This window comes from Antechinus flavipes, chromosome 1 (genome assembly GCF_016432865.1).
Source record: "Antechinus flavipes isolate AdamAnt ecotype Samford, QLD, Australia chromosome 1, AdamAnt_v2, whole genome shotgun sequence".
Lineage (NCBI taxonomy): Eukaryota > Metazoa > Chordata > Mammalia > Dasyuromorphia > Dasyuridae > Antechinus > Antechinus flavipes.
The window spans coordinates 713332108-713352664 of record NC_067398.1 but is presented as its reverse complement, the minus strand read 5'-3'; the positions used below and the strand labels follow the sequence as shown (position 1 = coordinate 713352664).

The window sequence follows — 20557 nt, the reverse complement described above, 5'->3', positions numbered from 1 at the left end:
GGGGTACTTTGACCATTGGATGGAATCAGATGACACTGCAGAGCTAATGCACGATGAGTGACCAAGAGAAGCAGACGCTTCAGGGGCCTGTGGGTCTCCTGGTAGGCCTCAAGGATTCCAGCTCGAGCCCTGTAGCCGGTCTGGTGCTGGGGAAAGGAAGTATCCTTGGGAAAAGAGGTCTGAGTTCTCTCTCTTGCTTCCCCACCTCCAAAAAAAAGTCAACGCAGAGGACAACCTTGTGACCTTTGGGCTTCCCTTCATCACCAGTAGCTGTCCTTGACTGTCATGTAGGGATTAGGAGCCAAGAGAAGTGAGGAGGATATACCAAGAAAAAGCAGTTGTAGTGTTTTCCAAAGGCACTTACCCTAGACCTCGGGGGACCAGGCAAGATTTCCATGAATGGAGAAAAGAGCTGTGAGTCACCTTTTTACTGCATGCACTCTTTGAGCTTGAGCCCATTTTCCCTACAGACCCGTGTGGACTTGTGGAATTGTTTTTGTACCGGTTGTCTCTACTTCATCTGCCTAACAAGCATTCCCCCCTTTTCTCTCAGCTCTTCAGGGTTGTCCCTGGAATCCAGAGGGTAGAAGGAGCAGCTGCTACTGGGGCGGGGGTCCCTGGCCCACCAACGTAATCAAGAATTGGAGATTTAGCCTTAGGAGGGATGTTACATGTAGATGCATTTTCAGGGTTTTAAAAGTTAGTCAAGAGGCAGCATGGGATAGTAGAAAGTAAACTAGTCTTGAATTGGTAAAGATGTGGATTAAAATCATGATTTTGTAGGTTATAAGATATGTGATGGGATGGGCCATAGCGGCTCTCTGACCCTGGTTTCCTTACATGCAAAGTGAGAGGAGAATTTTGGTACTGCCCAGTTCACAGGATCACTGAGAAGAAAGGACTTTGTTCACTTTAAATTGATGCATAAACGTTCACTACTTTTAGTGCTATTACTGATATCTTGGGCCATTTGCTTGAAGAATCAGAATATTTCTAGTTATTCTTCACTTTAAAAAGCATGATTAATTTTGTTTTGTGGTGTCATCAGTTCAATAATGCTTTTCAGTTTGTTCAGTTGTTTCATGTTGAGTAAAAAATGGCACATTTGTCTTTTTCTTCCTTTCTCCAACCAGATTGTAAGTGTCCAAAGGGCACGGGCTATTTCTTGTATGGAACTTTGCAGCCTTCATATTCCCTGGAACATGCTTTGTACACAAAAGGCACACAAGAAATATTTGGTGACTTCAATGGAAACTGAGTCATCTCTCTCATGAATAAGAAATGATATAGCCCCTACCCAACCTAATTCAGTTCCTCCATGAACCTCTCAAGTATTTGATCATGTCAGGATACAAAAGAAACAGTGAAAGAGTTAATAAAAAAACTAGTTTACATTAAAAGGTCACAAATGTTTTTATTTATTATGGGATGGGGAGGATATGGAATACCCTGGATGAAACATTAATAACCCTTCTCTTCTGTAAGACCTATTGCTTTGAAACTTGTCTCTTGGCCCCACAGGGACTGTGAAACTGTGTTTTGGTGGTCTATAGGAGAGGTTAAGTTTTGGCAAATGTAGGTGAATGATGTCATTGAATGCATAACATATGTATTGAGAGTGAATAAATACTCCTCACACTGCAATATACAGCCAGATGTATGTGCGGGAATGGAAAAATCATCTTTCTGAAAAAAGAATGTTCTGTCCTGAGCCTGATCAGATCACCAGTAGCTGCCAAGTAGGAATACTCCCCACAAGTTTTTTTCTCTCCTTAATTCTCCTGTTTCCGGTCTTTTGTGGCTCTGCAGACTAGTCCATTCAGAAGGCCTTATTCAGCATGTACTTTCTGTTTGTAGAAGATGAATACAGAATGAAACCTTCAATTTCTCTTAAAGTTAAACTCTAGGACTTACTACTAGTACTACTACTACTAGTACTAGTACTACTACTACTACTACATGTATATAAAGTGTTACCCTTCATGGTAACAGAGAACTTTATACACATTCTCCCTTTAGATCAGCATGGCAGTGCTATTAGCATTATTAGATATTATTCCATAAAGGCAGATATTACTAATCTTATTTTACAAATGTATAAATTGAGGTTTAATGTTCAAGTGACTTACCTAAACTCTCTTGATTAGCAAGTGGCAGAAGCAGGCCTTCAGTCTCAGCCAGTGTTTTATCTGCTGACTTTCTGGAGAAGATGATTAACGGATTCTGCTCACTTGCCAAGTCATCTTTTTTGTCAGTGGATTAGAGTTACTTAGATTAACTCTTACTTCTAGCAATTATTTCATTTATTTATATATCCGAGAGTGTATTTTTGTTGTTTGTAATTATTTTCATTTCTCTTTAACACAATATGTCCTAATGATCTGGTAATGGATATTCCAAATAGAAAAAGCACTCTTTTTTTTTTTTGTTATTAGTATGCTACTGTCTAGAATAGGAATCAGGTTTATTTTTCTTAAATTCACATATATTTTAGCCTCAGAATACCAAGACATATAATCTTATCAACAAAGGCTAACTCGCATAAAGTTGAGTAAGTCTAATAAAAGGAAATTATATATATGACATAACGCTTTCTGGATTGGTAGGGGAAAGTTCCTCAAGAAACTTACTTATATTAATAAGATCATAGGATTTAAAGCAACATTTATGACAACTCCATTTATATATGAGGAAACTGAGACTCAGAAAGGAAAATGTGACTTGTCCAAGATCATGAAGACCATAAATGGCTGAACCATCAGACTCAAATATGGTTTTTTCCCTAATAGTGAGTGTAAAGCCCCAAATCCATTTTATTGGTCATGTGATGTTGGTAAGGTAATTTCACTCCTATTGAGTCTCATTGTCTTCATGCATGACCATCTATGATCTGAATTAGAAGGAGCCTTCGAGATCATCCAAGTTTTGCACCCACTGTCTGAACCAGAATCTCCTACTCAGGGGAACCATTCCTGCTTCCCCACTCCACGGTGCCCTTAGAAGGAAGGGGACAGGGGGCTTTTAAACTCTAGCAGGAGGGCTTCCTTACCACTTGGATGGGCTTTCCCAGAGGCTGACCTTCATGAGAACTTTTGAATGCCCATGCCACTTGGCCAATGCGGACCTTGGTACCCCAAGAACTCTCCTGATGAACCGTTCTGGTGGAAGGCTTTCTGCACGTGAAGCACCAGTCTGCCTCTCTGCAACTTCTTCCCGTTGTTCCTGCTTCTACTTTACAAGGCCAAGGAGAATGTTATCACTCTTCCATGTCAGAGCTCTTCAGATACTCGTATAAAGATTCCCCACCCCCAAGCCTTTAGAGCATGTACAGATATTTTCTGCTAGGCCCTCCGGGGGCCAAAAAGAAATCTGATCGTATGATAGCCCCTTCCTGCTTCCAGATGTGTATGACTCATCACCGACCGGTTATCGAGTAAAAAAAGGCGGATGCGCTGGGGTGCTCTGCCGGGGAGGAGAGGTAGCTTCAGGTGAGCAGGCAGCAGGATGGGACGTCCGCCGCTGGTGGAGAAGGAGGCTCCTGGCTCTCCTGACATATGGTGACGGCAGCCCCCCACGGGAGCTGGGCTTGCACCAGGGTCCTCCATCTCCTCTCTGGTTTTAGCCCTGACCTTTTGGGCATCCTAAAGTCCGAGAAGGTCGCCGCAGCGGTTGGGAGAGCAGGGCAGACTGGGGCAGGAAGAAGGATGGTGAGTGGAAAGGGATCAGATTGTCTTGGGTGACAGTGAAATGTAAGGTGATTCTTTAGTGACCTTGCACATAAGCTGTGAACCACCAGGCTTGACTTTTGGCCTCCCGATTGACTGTTGTGGGCTTCCTCCCTTTCACCAGAATGAAGGTGAGGTTGACTCCCTTCTCCCCTTCCTTATTTTTCTGTAGATTTCTCCCTGCTCATCCAGATCATGGGAAGATTGAGCTCTTCCAGCCCGCCTTCCCTTTTCTTCTCTGCCTATCCCTTTCCTCTCTTTTTAAGATCACCAAAACATAACAAAACTATTCCCAGACCTCCCATCTTATTTGCTCACTCTATTACCCCTGATGACATTAGGGTTCTGAGGGAATATTTGTATCACATTTCCTCTGCTTGTTTGATTGCAAACACTTCATCCTTGAGTAGTCCCTTTCAATTGCTTACTCCTATTTACTTTTTTGTATTTTTCTTGACTTGTGTTTGTATTTCACAGCTTCTACTCAGCTCTGATCTTTTTATCAGGGATGCTCTATTTCCTATGAGTTCTATATTTCATTTAAGTTATATATTTTTTCTCCTATAGAATTATATTCAGTTTTGCTGGATAAGTTATTCTTAGTTGCAAACCTGTATCTTTTACCTTTGGGTATAGTATATTCAGCACTCACTCCTTTATAATAATAATTGCAAAATCTTGCATGCTTCTCATTGTAGTTTCTTTCTGGTTGCTGATGGTATTTTTCTTTGACTTGGACGCTTTGGATTTTGGCTATGATGTTCTGGGAGTTGTTATTTTGGAGTTTCTTTCAGGAGATGATTGGCGGATTCTTTTTATTTTACTTTGTCCTTTTTGTTCTGATGGGTCTAGGCAGTTTTGTTTATGATAAAGGATATCTTTATATATATCTTTTAAATTTTTTCATTCTTTTGACTCTTAATATTTCTTGCTGTCCCATAGGCTAATTAACTTCATGGTTATTTTTAACTTTTAAGGCATCTATTACTTAGGTAAGGTTTATTGTACCTCTAGTGCTCAGCTGTTAATTCTCTTCCTAAATCTCTCTTCTAGTGCTATCATTTCTTTCCTAAATCTTTCCTTTAATTAACTCATTTCATTTATAATATTAAAAATATCTTTCTATATTTCTTATAGGAATTTTAACTGACTTTATGTCTAAATTTAGAGGCTTTGCTTGCAAGTATTTAAGAGTTATTTTCCTTTGCTGTTTTGGACATTCCCACCTTATTATTTACTTATGGTGGGAATTTTCTTACATTCAGGATACTGCAAACTATCATTGAATCCCATGTGATCTAATCAGAGGCACACAGTTTGATTGTTGCTTTCCTGGATTTTCCAGGACACAGATCCAGGTTTTGGGTCTAGGTAACCCAGCTGCAGACTTGCCATGGATGGAGATCCAGTGGGGAATCATTTGTCCCAGTCAGCTGTCAGCTAGGTGAAAGACTTTATAGGGCAGAATAATAGAACTAAAGGCCTACCCTTGGTTTGAGGACAGCAGTATACGTTCCTGTTTTGAAGCTGGTGGCTGAGGGGCTCTGGTCTTCCTTTGAGATCGGAATGACAGCCCTGTGTTCCTGGTCTGACCCTGGAGAGCTTATTCTATCATCCTGACTCACTACCTGGTCTGGCTGCTAACCTGGTCTGAATCTGTGATCTTTGGTTAGAAAAATAACCACTAGTGGTTTGCCCTGAGATTTCCCATTCACTCTGAGGTTTTGCACTTCCCTTCTTAGATTCTTGTTGAAGGAGCTATGGGGGAGCTCTGCTCAACAGCCTCCTCCTATTCCATCTTTCCCCAGTCTCTTCCACCTGACTATGCCAGTTATGACAAGTTTTTGGATTTTGTTCTAATCATTCTGTGATTCCTTGTCACCCAGCATTCCGTTTTCTGTGTAGGAATAAACTCCCTTTTCTCTTATTAATGTTTGTGCACAGCCTACGTCGGCCTCCCCTGCCCACTCCCCACTCTAGTCTTCCAGTCTAACCATTTCTGTATTTAGCAGTCATTACGGCCTCTGCCTCAGTTTGCAAAGCGGAGATGATGACAGCACCTGTGCCAGCCTTGTTATGGGGCCAAATGAGATCATCTTTGTGCAAACTTTAATGTTAAATACAAATGCTAGCTATTGTGATAATTATCTAGCAGCTTGTCAGTGGCCTTCCCAAAATGCGGTAGCCGGGCAGGGAACTGCAGGCCCATCGTTCCTGTAGTTTGAACGCATCTTAAAAGGCAGCCTGAACCATGTGCTGGGGAGCTCTCCCTCCGCTTAATCCCTTTGATCTTTTCCAAAGGAAATATGGTCTGGTCGTGCCTCTTCCATCCTGTATTTGTGCAGTAGTGAGATATACGGAAATCTTTCCTTAAAATAGCAGTATCTTATTAAATTTTCTAAATAACAAATCTATAAAGCAAATCATAGCATATAAGATGCCCTGTGGGAATTAGACTTTTATTTATAATAAGTCTTCTAGAATTGGAAATATTTAATCCCTCTCTGTCTCTCTCTGTCTAATCCCTCTCTGTCTCTCTCTATCTCTGTCTCTGTCTCTCTCTCAGCTAATGATATTTTGGACCAGTTCTGTGTGTCTAAGAATATTTGTAAAATTGTGTCAGAGTAACAATAACTTCTTGATGTACATCTTTCCATCTTGAAGAAATAGTTAAAAGAAGATATCTAGGGAAGAACTGGGAATGTTGTTGGAAATCCTATTTTTTATTATCAAGGTAAGTGTAAAATTAATATTTTTATTCAACACATTTAAGGTCAGAATGCTACACAGTATCAAAAACATATGTTGTTTTATTGCTATGTATATATTAAAGATCGGAGTCTATAAATGTAGCAAGTATAACAAATTATTGATTTACATGAGTCTATTGACTGAGTTGTAGTTATGAGTGCAGAATTGGAGAAGATCATCATTCCACTATTGATCTGCACTTTAACCTGTTCAGTTTTTTCATGATACAGACTTTATGTGAAATGTTTCTTTCTGAAGCATGAAATCAGAATGGGTCTAGCCAGGCGAGCAAGCGCTTGAAATAGACCATTGGTTTTGTAACTTCTAATCTCTGGATCACTGCGCTGAAGTCATCACTGGCCGGTATTGACTGAAACCGAGCGCTGTTTGTTGTCATTTATTAATTTGTCCTGTCTCTTTTCCATTATTAACATCTGGGTGGTTCTTAGCTTTTAAAATGGTAGCTCTTGCTTATGGCACGCAGTGCAAAAGACAACATTAAACACAGGAAATATTTGCTCAGAGAAATTCTAAAACACACATCAAATCAACAACTATCGAGTCCCTGCCATGTGCCGGGCAGCAGGGCCTCAGTGAAGCGAGCCAGAGGACTGGTGATAGTTAGAGACGGGGGCAGAACGGGTCTCTTATGATGAGGAGCACTTCAGGTCTTTTCAAGAAAAGAGCCAGCGCGCATTCTCATCTAGCATTGATGTCTACGGTCAGGGCTACAGATTGACTTAAGTATAGCAAGTAAGAACTAAGAGAGTCCCTTTCATCACAAGACTGACCCCTTCCCCCTCACCTTTGTCTGATGTTGTTGAACTATGAAAAGAACACTAGCATCATTCCGAGGCAGTGGAATGACAAGATTGATTACCTTATTGTCCTAACATTGTGGAAAACTGCCTTTGAGTCCTCTTGAGGATTGCCTTTTTAATTTATTTAAAAAGAATAGAGATTTATTGGGAGGGTGATCTGTATAAATTATGTGGTCTGGCTAGCCAATAAGTGCAAGAAACAAACTCAAGCAGTAGTCTTCCCTAACCCAGTGACGATGTGGAGTGGGATGGGACGCCGGTGCTTTGTGAAAGACATAGCTGCTTTCATTTGATTTAATGTTATCAGGTGAATTTTCAAGGATTTAGTCCCTCACCCAAATTGGTAAAGCCATTTTGTTTTCCTTGTTTGCCTCGGTCCCATAGGCCTTGGTAAAGTGCCAGGCCTTTTCTGAGGCTGGGGGAAGTATCCAGCAGTTGTACAACTGAACATCAGTGTGTGTGCCCGATATCAAGTCAATTCTTGATGGCTCAGGAGAATTTTTTTCAATTATATTTTTTAATATTGGAGAGATGATGTTAAAAATAAAAGGAATAGGTTGTGAAAAGGACCCTCTGTTATTCGGAAAGCAGGGGGCTGCATTAGTATGAACTGGTTGTGCCCTTGAAGGGATTGACTATGAGTTTCTTATTTCTTCTTTATCAGGGTCTAACAATAATCATTAATGTGTGAAAGTTGTTATTGTGGATCTTGTAAATACATAAGAATAAATCCCTACATCCACACGTATTTCAGTCCTGATGTTACCAGAAGTACAGGGAGAGGGGAACTTCCTTTCTTCAACTAGTGATTGAATCTGCTGCATTCTAAACAATTTTGGGGGGATCAGACCTCCTGGGAGCTTATGGACTTGGGGTTTACCATGCCTTCAAAGCTGAGCCCTGAAAATAGCTGTAGCAAGAGAGATACAATTGAGTTTAGGGGAATTTTTGGTTAATTAACAAACATTTATTAATTTTCCCAGTTTTAAGTACTGGGGATTCAAAGATAAGAAGAAAATATTTTGTATCCTCAAAGAAACATTCTATTTAATGGGAGAGATATCACTTGTGTAAATATGTACCAAATATATACAAAATTAATAAAGAGAGTTGAGGAGGGAGGACACTAGTAGGAAGATCATGAAAGACTTTCTTCAGAAGATGTTTTTGACTGTCAGTGAAACTTGTAAGCACATGGATTAACAAGGGATTCCTTAGCTCAAGCCCATACTAGCTTATTAATAATAACTTCTGTAATTCAAAAATAGAATCCTTAACAGTCATTCTAAACATCTGAGCTCTGGCTATTTCAGTGAGGAAGATGATGACACTGAATTGACTGTTGTAGACCCACTTTGACAGGTCCATGTGTGTATCCAGTGAAAGAAAATGGGAAGAACATGGTGACGTCACAGCAAGCCTTTCTTCTTCTGTTCAACTTCTGGAAAAGATGTCAGTAAAAACCAAGGGGCCGCTCTCATGTGGAGGAAGAGAGGAAATGGAGGGTTGGAGCTCCAAGAGAAAAATTCCAGAAGCCCTGCCTGCTACTTGTGGTTGAACTAGATCATATGCTACCATGTGCTATTTGTTATATGGTCAAGTCACAGCCACCTGGAAAAAAAAGTCGGAAAAGGGACAGCTGACCCCAATTAAATAAACTCTTCATGGACAGGCTACAGTATTGAATTAAGATTCAAAAGTGGGAAATCACCCACTTCACCCGCATTGCTTCCCTAAACTCGGGGTCCATTAGGGAAGCTTCTTGGATTGGTATGACCTCAGTGAGAGAAAGAGGAGTTGTTCTGTAATTCCTTCTCTCCACTTCAAACAGAAAGAAGATATCAGCTGTTGATCCTCACATTACTAAGAATGGAAGAAATTTAGAATAGAGCAATCATATTTTTTCTTAAATCAGTTTTTTATGACTAATGTGGAAATATGTTTAATATGATTGTACGTGAATAACATATCAGATTTCTTGCCATTTTGAAGAAGGGGGAGTGAAAGGAAGGAAAAAATTTGGAACTCAAAATCTTATAATAAATAAATGTTAAAAAAAACCTTTTTACATTTAATTGGAAAATTAAAAAGTGGAAAAAAGTTTTTATTGATTTATTTTATATTTTTACATCACCATAATTATTTCCAATATTCTCTCCTTCTCTTCCTCCCAGAGAGCTATCCAATGTAACACATAGCATTTTTTCTGCTTAATCATATTTTATTTTTTCCAATTACATATGAAGATTAATTTTAACATTTACTTTAAAAAATAATAGCCTTTTATTTTCAAAATATATGCAAAGGTATTTTTCAACATTCACTCTTGTAAAACCTTGTGTTCCACTGGGAAACGAATGTGAACTATCTACATTTTTGTTTTTCTTCCCTGGTTATTTATACCTTCTGAATCCAATTCTCCCTGTGCAACAAGAGAACTGTTCGGTTCTGCAAACATATATTATATCTAGGATATACTGCAACATATCCAACATATATAGGACTGCTTGCCATCTAGGGGAGGGGGTGGAGGGAGGGAGGAGAAAAATCGGAACAGAAATGAGTGCAAGGGATAATGTTGTAAAAAAATTACCCTGGCATGGATTCTGTCAATATAAAGTAATTATTAAATAAAAATTTAAAATTAAAAAAAAAAAACTTTGTGTTCCAAATTTTTCTCCCTCCCTTCTCCCACCCCTCCTCTAAACAGCAAGTAATCTATGTTAAAACATGTGTAATTTTTCTATACATATTTTCACATTTATCATGAAAAATCAATCAAAAAGAAAAAAATGAGAAAGAAAACAAAAAGCAAGCAAACAACAACAAAAAGGTGAAAATACTGTGCTTTGATCCTTATTCAGTCCCCATAGTTCTCTCTCTGGGTGTAGATGGCTCTCTCCATCACAAGTCTATTGGAATTGACCTGACGTTGAAAAGAGTCACATCCAACAGAACTGACCATTCTTCTTGCTCTGTACAATATTCTCTTGGTGCTGCTCACTTCACTTAGCATCAGTTCTTGTAAATCTCTTCAGGCCTTTTTGTCCTGTTGATCATTTCTTATAGACAATAATGTTCCATTACTTTCATATATTATAATTTAATCAGCCATTGCCCAAGTGATGGGCATCCATTCACTTGCCAACTCCTTGGCACTACAAAAAGGGCTGCTGCAAATATTTTTGCACATGTGGGTCCTTTTCCCCTCTTTTTATGATCTCTTTGGGATACAGACCCACTAGAGATACTACTAGATCAAAGGCTTTGGACAGTTTGATAGCCCTTGGGGCATAATTCCAAATTGTTCTTCAGAATGGTTGGATCAGTTCACAACGTTACCAACAATGCATTAGAGTCCCAGTTTTCCCACATCCCCTCCAACATTTATCATTATCTTTTCCTGTCATCTTAGCCAATGTGACAGGTGTGTAGAGATACTGCAGACTTTAACATTTACTTTTATAAGATTTTGATTTTTACATTTTTTTCTCTTCCTCCGCACCTCCTCCCCAAGATGGCAAGGAATTATACACATGAAATTATATTAAATGTATTTCCACATTGCAAGTTGTGAAAGAAGAATCAGAACAAAAGGGAAAAATCACAAGAAAGAAAAAAACAAAAAAGTGATCTGCATTTAGACTCCAATAGTTTTTTTTGGGGAACGTATTATATTTTTAAAGTCAAAAGAAAGAAAGAGAAGATTAAAAAACATTGAGATAACTGATCCATGCATGAAAAAAAGGCTGAATACACATTCTTGTGTTTGTACACCTTTTGCCTCTGCAAAGAGTGAGGTGGGAGGGTCTTCCCATTTTCCTTCTTCCAAGTTATACTGGTTCATTATAATTTTACAATCACTTGGATTTTTTGGTGGTGCTTTGTTGTAGTCATTTTGCATCTCTTATACAGTTGTATTATATTATTTCCTTGGCTCTGCTGTTCACTGTGTATCAGTTTATGTATCTCTTTCCTTGTTTCTCTGTATTCATCACATTCATCATTTATTACAGTACAGTGATATTCCTTGATATTCATCTACTGCAATTTGTTTAGTCATTCCCAGGATGCAGTTACAAAAGTGTTAATTATTAGTTCTGACATAATAGCGGGAGCTAGAGACATCTCATAATATTGCTCTACTTGGTGGGTTGGTGATACCCACATTATCATAGTCACTGCATAAAAAGTATTGCTTGTCTAATTGCCAATGAACTTGTAAGTCAGGTCTTCTGGAGATGAGAGGAAAAGAAATTCCCTGATGATGGACAAAAGAATAAGAGAAAAGGGAGATCCTTCATACTCTCTCAGTCAGAACACCCTCAGAAAGCATAGATGGAAAAAGTCATTGTACCTACTTTTTACGTGAGGCAGAATGGGTTCAACTGAAATCATCCACACAGTCATCCAAGTCTTCATGCTCCTCAAAGACTCTACGTTCATGGTCTCAGGAGGATGCTTCAAAGAGCATGACACCATCCCAATTGAGAGCCATAGAACAGGATTTTTTCTTGACACTGATATCATTGTAGGTCATTCTTCATACCTGCATGTTCCCCGAGGCTGTCTCTTCTCTTGGGGGTTAGCTTTCTGTAGCTCTCTGCACCTGTATTCGTCCACAGTGTGTCTTTCTGCTCCTGCACAGATGCTTGGTTTCCTGTTGGTCCTTTCTCTCAAATGACATAGTCCTTGGTGAGAACAAGAGTTAGAGGGAAACCGTTCTCCTCTCCTCAGGGAGGTGGGGGGTCACCTTGAGGGTCCTGGCGCCAGCTCTGGAGCTGAACTCCTTAGCTTTGGAACATGGCGTTTGATGTTGAGAGTCTATTAATTAATGAGCTTTACCCAGACCTAGAGGCCATGTCCAAAGAAATCACTGAGTGGAAAACATTTGACACAATTAAAGTTTTTTTCCACAGTCCCTACATTGATTAAATTATATTAATTGAAGAAAGTATATGGATCTTTCCCTGACACCCACCCATATCCTGAGTTTGTCTTACAGTGTAAGTCCTCTATTTCAATATTAGTCAAAGGACAACAAGGGCATCTTCTTTAAGATCTACGTCAGTTAAATCCAGTTATCTAAACTTGTAATGTTCTAGGTCATAAACCCCCGCAGCCTTCAGATCAGCAGGGATGCTTTCACAAATGCATCAGATACTGGTTATCACCACTGCTGATGTTTCTCCAGATGATCAGTCAACAGGATAAGTTTATAATACTCCCCCAAATTCTAATGACCAGGACTCAAAGATAAAGCAGACCAAATTTGACCAGCTGTTGAATGCTAAATCCTAGAATCTTCTTGGATGCTATGAATCCTGAAGTCTTTTGGCCCCAGTCTGAGAGTAGGCAGCTGAGGGGCGCCAGGTGCATAGAGTACTGGGCCTAGAAACAAGAAAACCTGTTTACTGAGTTCAAATCGGGCCTCAGACACAAGCTGTGTGACTCTGAGCAAGTCACTAACTCTGCCTGCCTCAGTTTTCTCCTCTGTGAAACAAGCTAGAGAAGGGAATGGCACTATCTTTGTCAAGAAAACTTCTAATAGGGTCTCAGAGAACTGTGTGGTTCTTGAACCCCAATTTCCTGGACTTCTCTCAGTCCTTCCTGGATAGTGGGCTGGGAAATTTCTGGAGAATGTTGAGTTTCTGAACACCAAGACATGTTGGGTAGCAAGATGGAGGGATGGCCTAGTCCGTGACCATCCTCCTCACTCAGAGAGCTAGAACATAGCAACTGCCTCCTGTTACTTCACCACAAACAGCTTGAGCCAAGGCCGTAGCAATGGAGTTTTAATATGATGGAGGAAAGTGAGGAACCACTTTATAACCCTCCCTCTATCAATGATACCCCAAAGATGAAGGGAGCTGAAGGCATCTCATGTGACTGATGGTACCTTTATTTAAAGTTCCAGCACCAGGGAAGAACTTTCTGGGACTCCTGTTTTTGTGCCCTCCTCCCCCCCAGCACCTACCCCAAAAAGAGCTTAATAAATGTTTATGGAATTGAATTCTAGTTGAAATATGTTATAAAGATGTGTGTACACATACATATGTATGTTATGTCTGTGTGCATATGTGTGTGGACACATATAAGCTAGAGGGCAGCTAGGTGATAACACAGATAGAACACTGGGCTTGACATCAGGAAGACCTGAGTGTGAATCCTCCTTAGAGCCTGGGGACAGAGCTGGGGAACCCAGAACAAGGAACTTAACTTCTGTCTGCCTTAGTTTCCTCAACTAGACATGTCACTTATGACACTTCTAATAGACTGATCAAATTTGTTCCTATGGAGGATACAATTTGACCTAAGAGTCAGACTAGAAAGCCCCTTCTCACCGAGGCAACGTAAAATGCCAGCTCTGACCTCGTTTATCTTTTGATTCACTGTGAATGTGTGATAAATGAATTTGACTTTTTACAAAAGTTTTAGAAATAGGCTAAGGAATAGTTGAAAGAAATATCAGGCCATTTTTACTCTGTTCCTGAATAGGAAGCAATGTAGCCTTGGGAGTTTTGCCAAATAATATGCTTTGTTTTGCTGGGCTGCAAGCAGCCAAAGGCAAATAGAATATAGGAGTCAAAAGGTTTCTCTCCCCTCCCCCCCAATACGGTGCAGTGATTCAAATGATTGATCTCTTTCCAGTTTTTCTTCCTCATGTTTCATTTTTATGAAATTATAACTAAATCATGGTCTTATTCTTTGTGTGGTGCGGTGAATCCAGAATTATCAGAAAGCATGCAGAAGGTGGCTGAAACAGAATTGTTAACTGCTAATGAAAATTATGGGATTGCTGTGATAAGGAATAGTCTATTATAAGTGTTTAGGTTCCTGCATATTGCAGAATTTAATGCAATTAATTGTGTACTCGCAAAATTATATATTGTCACTCAAAATATCAAACCACTCTGAATTTTAAGTATGAATCTCATTTAATCCAGTTCTACCCTTGTGATTTTGTAACCATTTCTTCATTGTAATAGTATTTTCTCCCATGATAAAAAATGTTTTGTGGAAGATTATTAAGTGAACTAAAAATCATATTCTTGTCTGTGAGGTTCTTGGTTTGTGAGCAATGTGATAAGAAGACAAAAGGTATGGTGGTAGAAACATGATCTTGGATAACTGAGAAAATAATTCCGGTGGGGGAAAAGCTGAATAGATGACCCAAACCCATTTTATTTTTACAGCAACGTGAACACTCATAATAAGTTTTTTTTAACATAAAATAGCGATCTAGTCTTCCCCCACCCCCCATAGATTTCCTGCTTATAACATTCCTTTGGTACTTAGCATGTGTCACATTGCATTATTAGTGACCACTATGGTTAACTCTTGCTTCCAGATCTGCAGTAAGCTCCTTGAGTCCAGATCCCAAGGCGTCTTTGTGTCTTCTCAGTCTAATGTGGGTCCATCTTTACCATCAATGTTGACTGATGCTAGTCTTCTTGATCAGCTGTATTTGGGCTCTTTCTATTGCCTGAAATTATATCACTCTTTGAGGAAAGACAAATGAAGGGAGTGGTTGAATATCCTTAGCTTTCTATTTAGTTTTTATGCAAAATCCTGAAAACCATTTTTCTGTTGGATGCAGGAGATTTGGTGGTGCACCATGCTGCTCATAAATTGGAGGATAATAGAACTGTTTAGCAAAGATTCTGGTCATTAACTCTATTGTTCCCTTGTCCTCCTCTCTTCCCAAAGTGGCCTAATCAAGAAGTGGCAATGAGAGAAGGTACCAGATTTTTCAGATAGGAAAGTTCTCAGATTCACTTTTGTCACTCATCTCTTTCTCCACATCCGCTTGTTCCTGACCAATGATATTCTAAGGAACAAGGAAGAGGCAGTATCAAATATGAATGAATTGTGTCTGATAATTTATTTATGTATTCACAACTGAATATGCAAAGAGATACAAACCACAGTCCTCCCACCTTCAAAAAAGTTCTCGAGTAGAATTGCCTAGCATCTAAAGTCAGTAAGAAAAGCCTCCTAGGAGATTTCTGCCCGCTATTCCCGAATGTTATAGGATCCTTCATGGCGTATCTCGATGTCCCAAGAGCAGCGCTAGATGCTTCAAAATGCCTGTGTTCCCAAAATGTGGGAGAAGATTTTTGAATAGAAAAAGCAGACCCCTTACAATAGTTTTATTGTTAAAATTTTAAACCAGAGAAAACTCCTTTGAATAAACTATATTTGAGTTCAAACGGAACTGTACATTTAATATCTACTCAGGACTTGGGAAATATAAGCTTAACACATGTACTTTTTCTTCAGGACTGTGCCTCTGCTCCATTTCGCTTCCTTACTCGAGAGAGAACTGATTTCAAAATATTTTCTTGAATAGTTTTCAGGCTAATGATTCCTGGCTTATTTTCTTCAAAAGCCTTTTTGGAGAAGTAGGTTAACCATGGAGAATTTCTATTAGCATTTGACCAAATTTCACTAACTCCCTTTGACTCTTTTTATTTAAGTTTGATTCCTCTTGTTTCCCGTAAGTCAGTTGTGTTAAGAATTTAATAAATTGTGGGACATATTCAATACCAACTCATTTGCCATTAGGAAATGCCAGCAGAAATTGAGTAGGTAACTAATAGGATGCATCGGAGCAATGCTGTAGTGCTTCGCTTTCTCTTTGCTAATACAAATTGCTATAAGGATAAAGACCAGTGGGGTTAGAAAGCCATTATCTGTCCCTGGCATCTTCACAAGTGAATTCTTTCAATCATGTGCATGACTGAGGTAACCAACTAGTGTTTCTTAACATTTCTTGTTTCCTTGCCATCTCTCCGCCATAAATAAATGCCTATGGCTTTTCCTTCTCCTGCGTCTGCCCGTTCTCCACCTCTGATTTGGGTTCACCACCAGAGGAGAGTTGACTTGGCAGGGTGCCAGGGCTAGTGACTTCTTTTTTGTTCAGTCAACAATTGGCCTCTTTCACCCAGGTTCTTCACAAGCTGTGGCAATGCACTGGTATTTTTTTTCTGGAGGAATTGTAATCCTGGTAAAATTGTTAACCCAATTTAGTGTTTCTTTGTTTTGTTTTATGTCGTCAAGAAAATTCTAAATGAGGTGAAATCTGAATTCTTTGCCCTTAAAGGTAGATTGTTAGAAAGCCAGTCACTAACCCGCCACCTCGGATGCAGCTGACATCTGTTAGTGGAACTGTATGGATTGGATGCAAAGTGTAAAAAGGGATTACATTTTTAACCCTCGCGGCTGTCTTAGGACCCAAATGTTTTGAAGATAAAATTTGGAGGAAGTAGTTTGTTACATCCATTACATAATGAAACCTGGTATATAGTGGCTTTGGCGCCTCTTGCTGCTTTCTCTAGTTTTAATGTACATTGGTTTAAAAATATGGCTCAAGCCCCTATCAGTTTAATACCATCATTTAAAACATTAGACCATAATAAATGCTTGTTAGAGTGCATTGGACCATGTAGGATTCACTAATTCAATAGCAAAAGCATTTAATCAGGACATAAAGAAAAGATAAATAGCAAGTTAGAGTCAAGTAATAGAATTATTTTTAGCCCCCACAGTTCCATGGGGATGTCTCTCTCATAGGTTCTGGGGGTCAGAATTTAAGCCTCCCACCCTTCTCCTTCACCTTGCTTTTTGTCTGCATAGAGAGAGGGGCGCAGTTGTTTCACCTCAGTGGCCAAAGTGGCACCATGCTACAGTGTGCTAGGTCTGGCATCCAGAGGAGTGAGCTTAAATGTGACTTAGACACTAACTAGCTGTGTGACCCTGGGCAAGCCACTTAATCTCTGCCTGAATTAGTTCTTTAACTGTAAAAATGGGACAATCATGGTACCTAACTCCAGGGTTTTGTGAAGATAAAATAAACATTTTCGAAGTGCTTAGCTTAGTGCCTGGTACACAGTAGGTGCTCTATAAATGCCTATTCTCTCTTTCCCTTCCCTACGTGGTAAAAGTTTAGAGTTGAATCTCTTTTGTCCCAGGGAGTTTTGTGGACCTTTCTGAGGGAAGGCTTGCTATTTGTGACACTTCATCATCAGGGCTCCATTATGGGTTTTAGGCCAGGAGTGCCGGGACAGTGCTCTTCCAGCTGGCCTCTGGCAGCCACAGCGGGCCTTTTCGTTCTGACTCTTGCTCGTGCTTCTGGAAGCCCTGCTCTGTAATTCGTCCTCTTCTCCGTGGAACTCTCCTCCTCTTTGTTCCCCGTTCTGTTGCCTTCAATCCCTCATCTTGGCACACGACCTCCCCCAAAGGCTGATGTTCTGGAGCTTTCTCTTGCCTCTCATCTTGCTGATGGCAGCGTGATACTGCCCTGGAGCCCTCTCATTATGAGCAAAAGCCATTCCCATCCATGTGACACAGAACCAGAGTTTTTGGACTGGCACGATTTGCAAAGAGAGATTTTGCACATAAAGAGAAGGCACATGGTCTGGATCTTTTAACATGTGTTCTGCTATTGTTTAGAACCAAGAGAAATAGCGCTGCATTTTCCAGATTCCTAGATTGTTAGACCTGGAAGAGATCTAAGAAATAAATGAGAGAGCCCAGATTCCTCGTTTATGGAGAAGCTCGCCTCTGGCCCACAGCAGGCCCTTAAAATGTGGCGGTTTGCTTAAGGTCACAGCTAATGAGTTAGAGAGCGCAGATGGACCATGGCGTCTGCCTCTGAGGTGGGCAGGGCAAGCCAGGTTATAATTGCTTGATGCATTAGAGACTAAGTCCTAATCAGGGAAACTAGTTAATTGTTAGTCCTTGTCACCGAGTGCCTGTTCTAGCCACTCGCTCTAAATGAAAAGTTGTCAGAGTTCGCAAAGACCTGGCTGGGTCATAACATACGTTCTGGCAACAAACACTTGACTCATGAAAACTCTTTCCACTCAATTTCCCCACTGAGTGTTGACCCCACACACAGGGCTGTGGTTTAGGGAAGGCTCGAGCCTTTGATGATGTGTCCACGAAGCTCAAACATTGGAGAAACAGAGGCCACATCCAGGTTGGGGAACCAGACCTGGCCTCCTGCTCGGCCATTTCCACAGAGCCTCTGAACTTTGTTTTCTTGGCTGTCAAATGAAGGACCGCCATAAGATGAACTCGGAGGACCCCGCCAACCTCTGCTGTCCGTGGTCTGTGCTCTGAAGTCCCCGGGCTAGGGGTCTGCATGGAGCTGGGGCCAATGCAACACTGCTTGTTGCTTATGGGATAACCGAAGGTTTCATGGGACATCTAAGCCCTGCCTTGCTCAGTGTGTGCGCGCACGCGTGTGTGCAAATGTGAATTTATGCCATTTCCACTTGGATGCAAAGAATCATATAGAAAGGAGAAGAGGAATTATAAATATTTGTTTAATTCAGTAAACAGTGGGGGTGGATGCCTTTTTTTAAATGGTCTTCAAATGGTTAAACTTGATGAAATACTAATGAAGAATTACAGAGTTATTTGTTTGACTTTGCCACTCGGGGCACTTGGCAAATGAGACGATTCATCTCACTGTGCAGCTAGTCTCATTTCTTAAAGAAAATTAATTAATGCAGTTTGTCTTCCCCCCATATCTCTGATTATAGTCCCTTTGTTAGCCCTTCACTTCCTGACTTTACTTTTCTTCCCTAGAAGAATCTGCTTTTCATGCTTCCTTATTCCATCCACCCTGATAAGTAAAAGCCATTTTCCTCAGTAGGTGCAAGTGTTTGTCATTTTCATTCACTTTAGACAAGACAAAGGCATTTGTATGGTAACCCATAGGAAGATTCCCAACTAAGGGATTTTATAGCCACTAATCCCTCTTTCCCAGTATTTGATCAATTCTCTCTCTCTCTCTCTCTCCTTCCCTTCCTTCCTCCCTCCCTCCTTCCCTCTCTTCCTCCTTCCCTCCCCCCTCTCTCTTTCTCTCCCTCTCTCCTTTTTTCCCTCCCCCTCCCTTCCTTTTTGGCAATAGGACTTAGTATTATGTACATCTTCTTTTTGCACCATCACGTTTCTGTACAATAGCTCATTATTTTAATTTACTAATGCTGTCATTTTGCCATTAATACTTCTACATTTTAGCTATAATGTATCTACCATCTGATGCCACATTTTCAATGATTCCAAAGGACAGAGTGTTGTTTTCTGTAATTTTTAACAATTATGATCAGAAATGCAATTTCTATTCAGGAAATGAATATTTGTATGGTGCTTTCTTTGAATATTCGTTTTCCTATTTTCATAGTGTGAAAATTTCCCTTTAAAGACTCATGAATTGAATTTTTTTCTTTTTTCCTTCTTTTTTTTTTTTTTAGCGGGCTATTTTTGTGTAAAGGGGAAGAGCCCTAGACAGAAGACTCTCTCTTCCATCCCTACCCCCAAACTAAAAGGAAATTTTCTCTGCACGGCGTCAGTTTGAGAAAAATGGGAATGTTATCAATCATATACTGTGCTATCTTCGTATGAGGAGATTTAAATTGCACTGGATGGAGCATGGAGAATTGGCATGAGGATGTATAAAAATTCACCAAATGGGAAAGGATATGGGGAAGAAAGGCTCACAATGGAGATAATAAGGATTACCCAGGATCTCAGTGTTAAAACCAAAAGCATGTACATACATATCCATATGTATGTATTCTTCCATTAAAGACAAACAAAGCTAACAGAACAAAGTGTTGTCGCTCCAGGTTCTTCTTTTGTTCGGGGACTTTCATAAGCTGCGGAGTTCTGTTTGACTTCCATCTATCATTTTTATGTACTTCATGTATACTTATAGTCTAATTTGTATTTATTTGGGTGCATGATTTATTACTCCTACTAGATCGTAATCTTCTTGAAGGCAGGGGCCATAACTTATCGTCTTTATCTGCTCCCCCATGTGGCAGGCTTTCTACGATTTAATCTACACAGTTGCTTCCTCCAACAGTAACCCCTCATTAGTAGATGGTTTGAGTTGCTGTGGACAAAAACAATTAATTACTTCATGACCAACTTAGCTGAGTCCCTGGGCAGCACAGACACAGGAATGAGGAGGGGTTCTTGTCCAAACAGGGTCAGACCAGATATCCTCTGAGGTTCTTTCTGGGACCGTGCAGTGGGCAGAGCCGTAGCCGAAGTGCTTTTGTTGGCTAGGAGATCCGTGCTTCGGGGAGGAGCCTTCAGGACTCCAGCTGTCCGGCGCCACAGATGGCCTCTGTCCTCCCCAGCTGGGGAGCCTCTGTGGGCCTGAGGGGAAGAACTTGATCAATTTTTGAGAAGGGCCAGAGTGTCCAGAGAAGAATACCCAGGATGGGGAAAAACCTTTGC

At 40.2% G+C, this 20557-nt stretch overlaps 1 protein-coding gene across 1 annotated transcript in view; it reads left to right on the top strand.

The window, feature by feature from the left end:
- Positions 1–20192, top strand: part of LOC127545632 (tetratricopeptide repeat protein 28-like) — a 136496-nt gene extending 116304 nt beyond the window's left edge. The window contains exon 3 of the mRNA XM_051973039.1: positions 19564–20192. Coding sequence (XP_051828999.1) covers positions 19564–19581 — 18 coding nt within the window. The 3' untranslated portion in view covers positions 19582–20192. The remainder of the gene's footprint in view (positions 1–19563) is intronic.
- Positions 20193–20557: the final 365 nt, after the last annotated feature.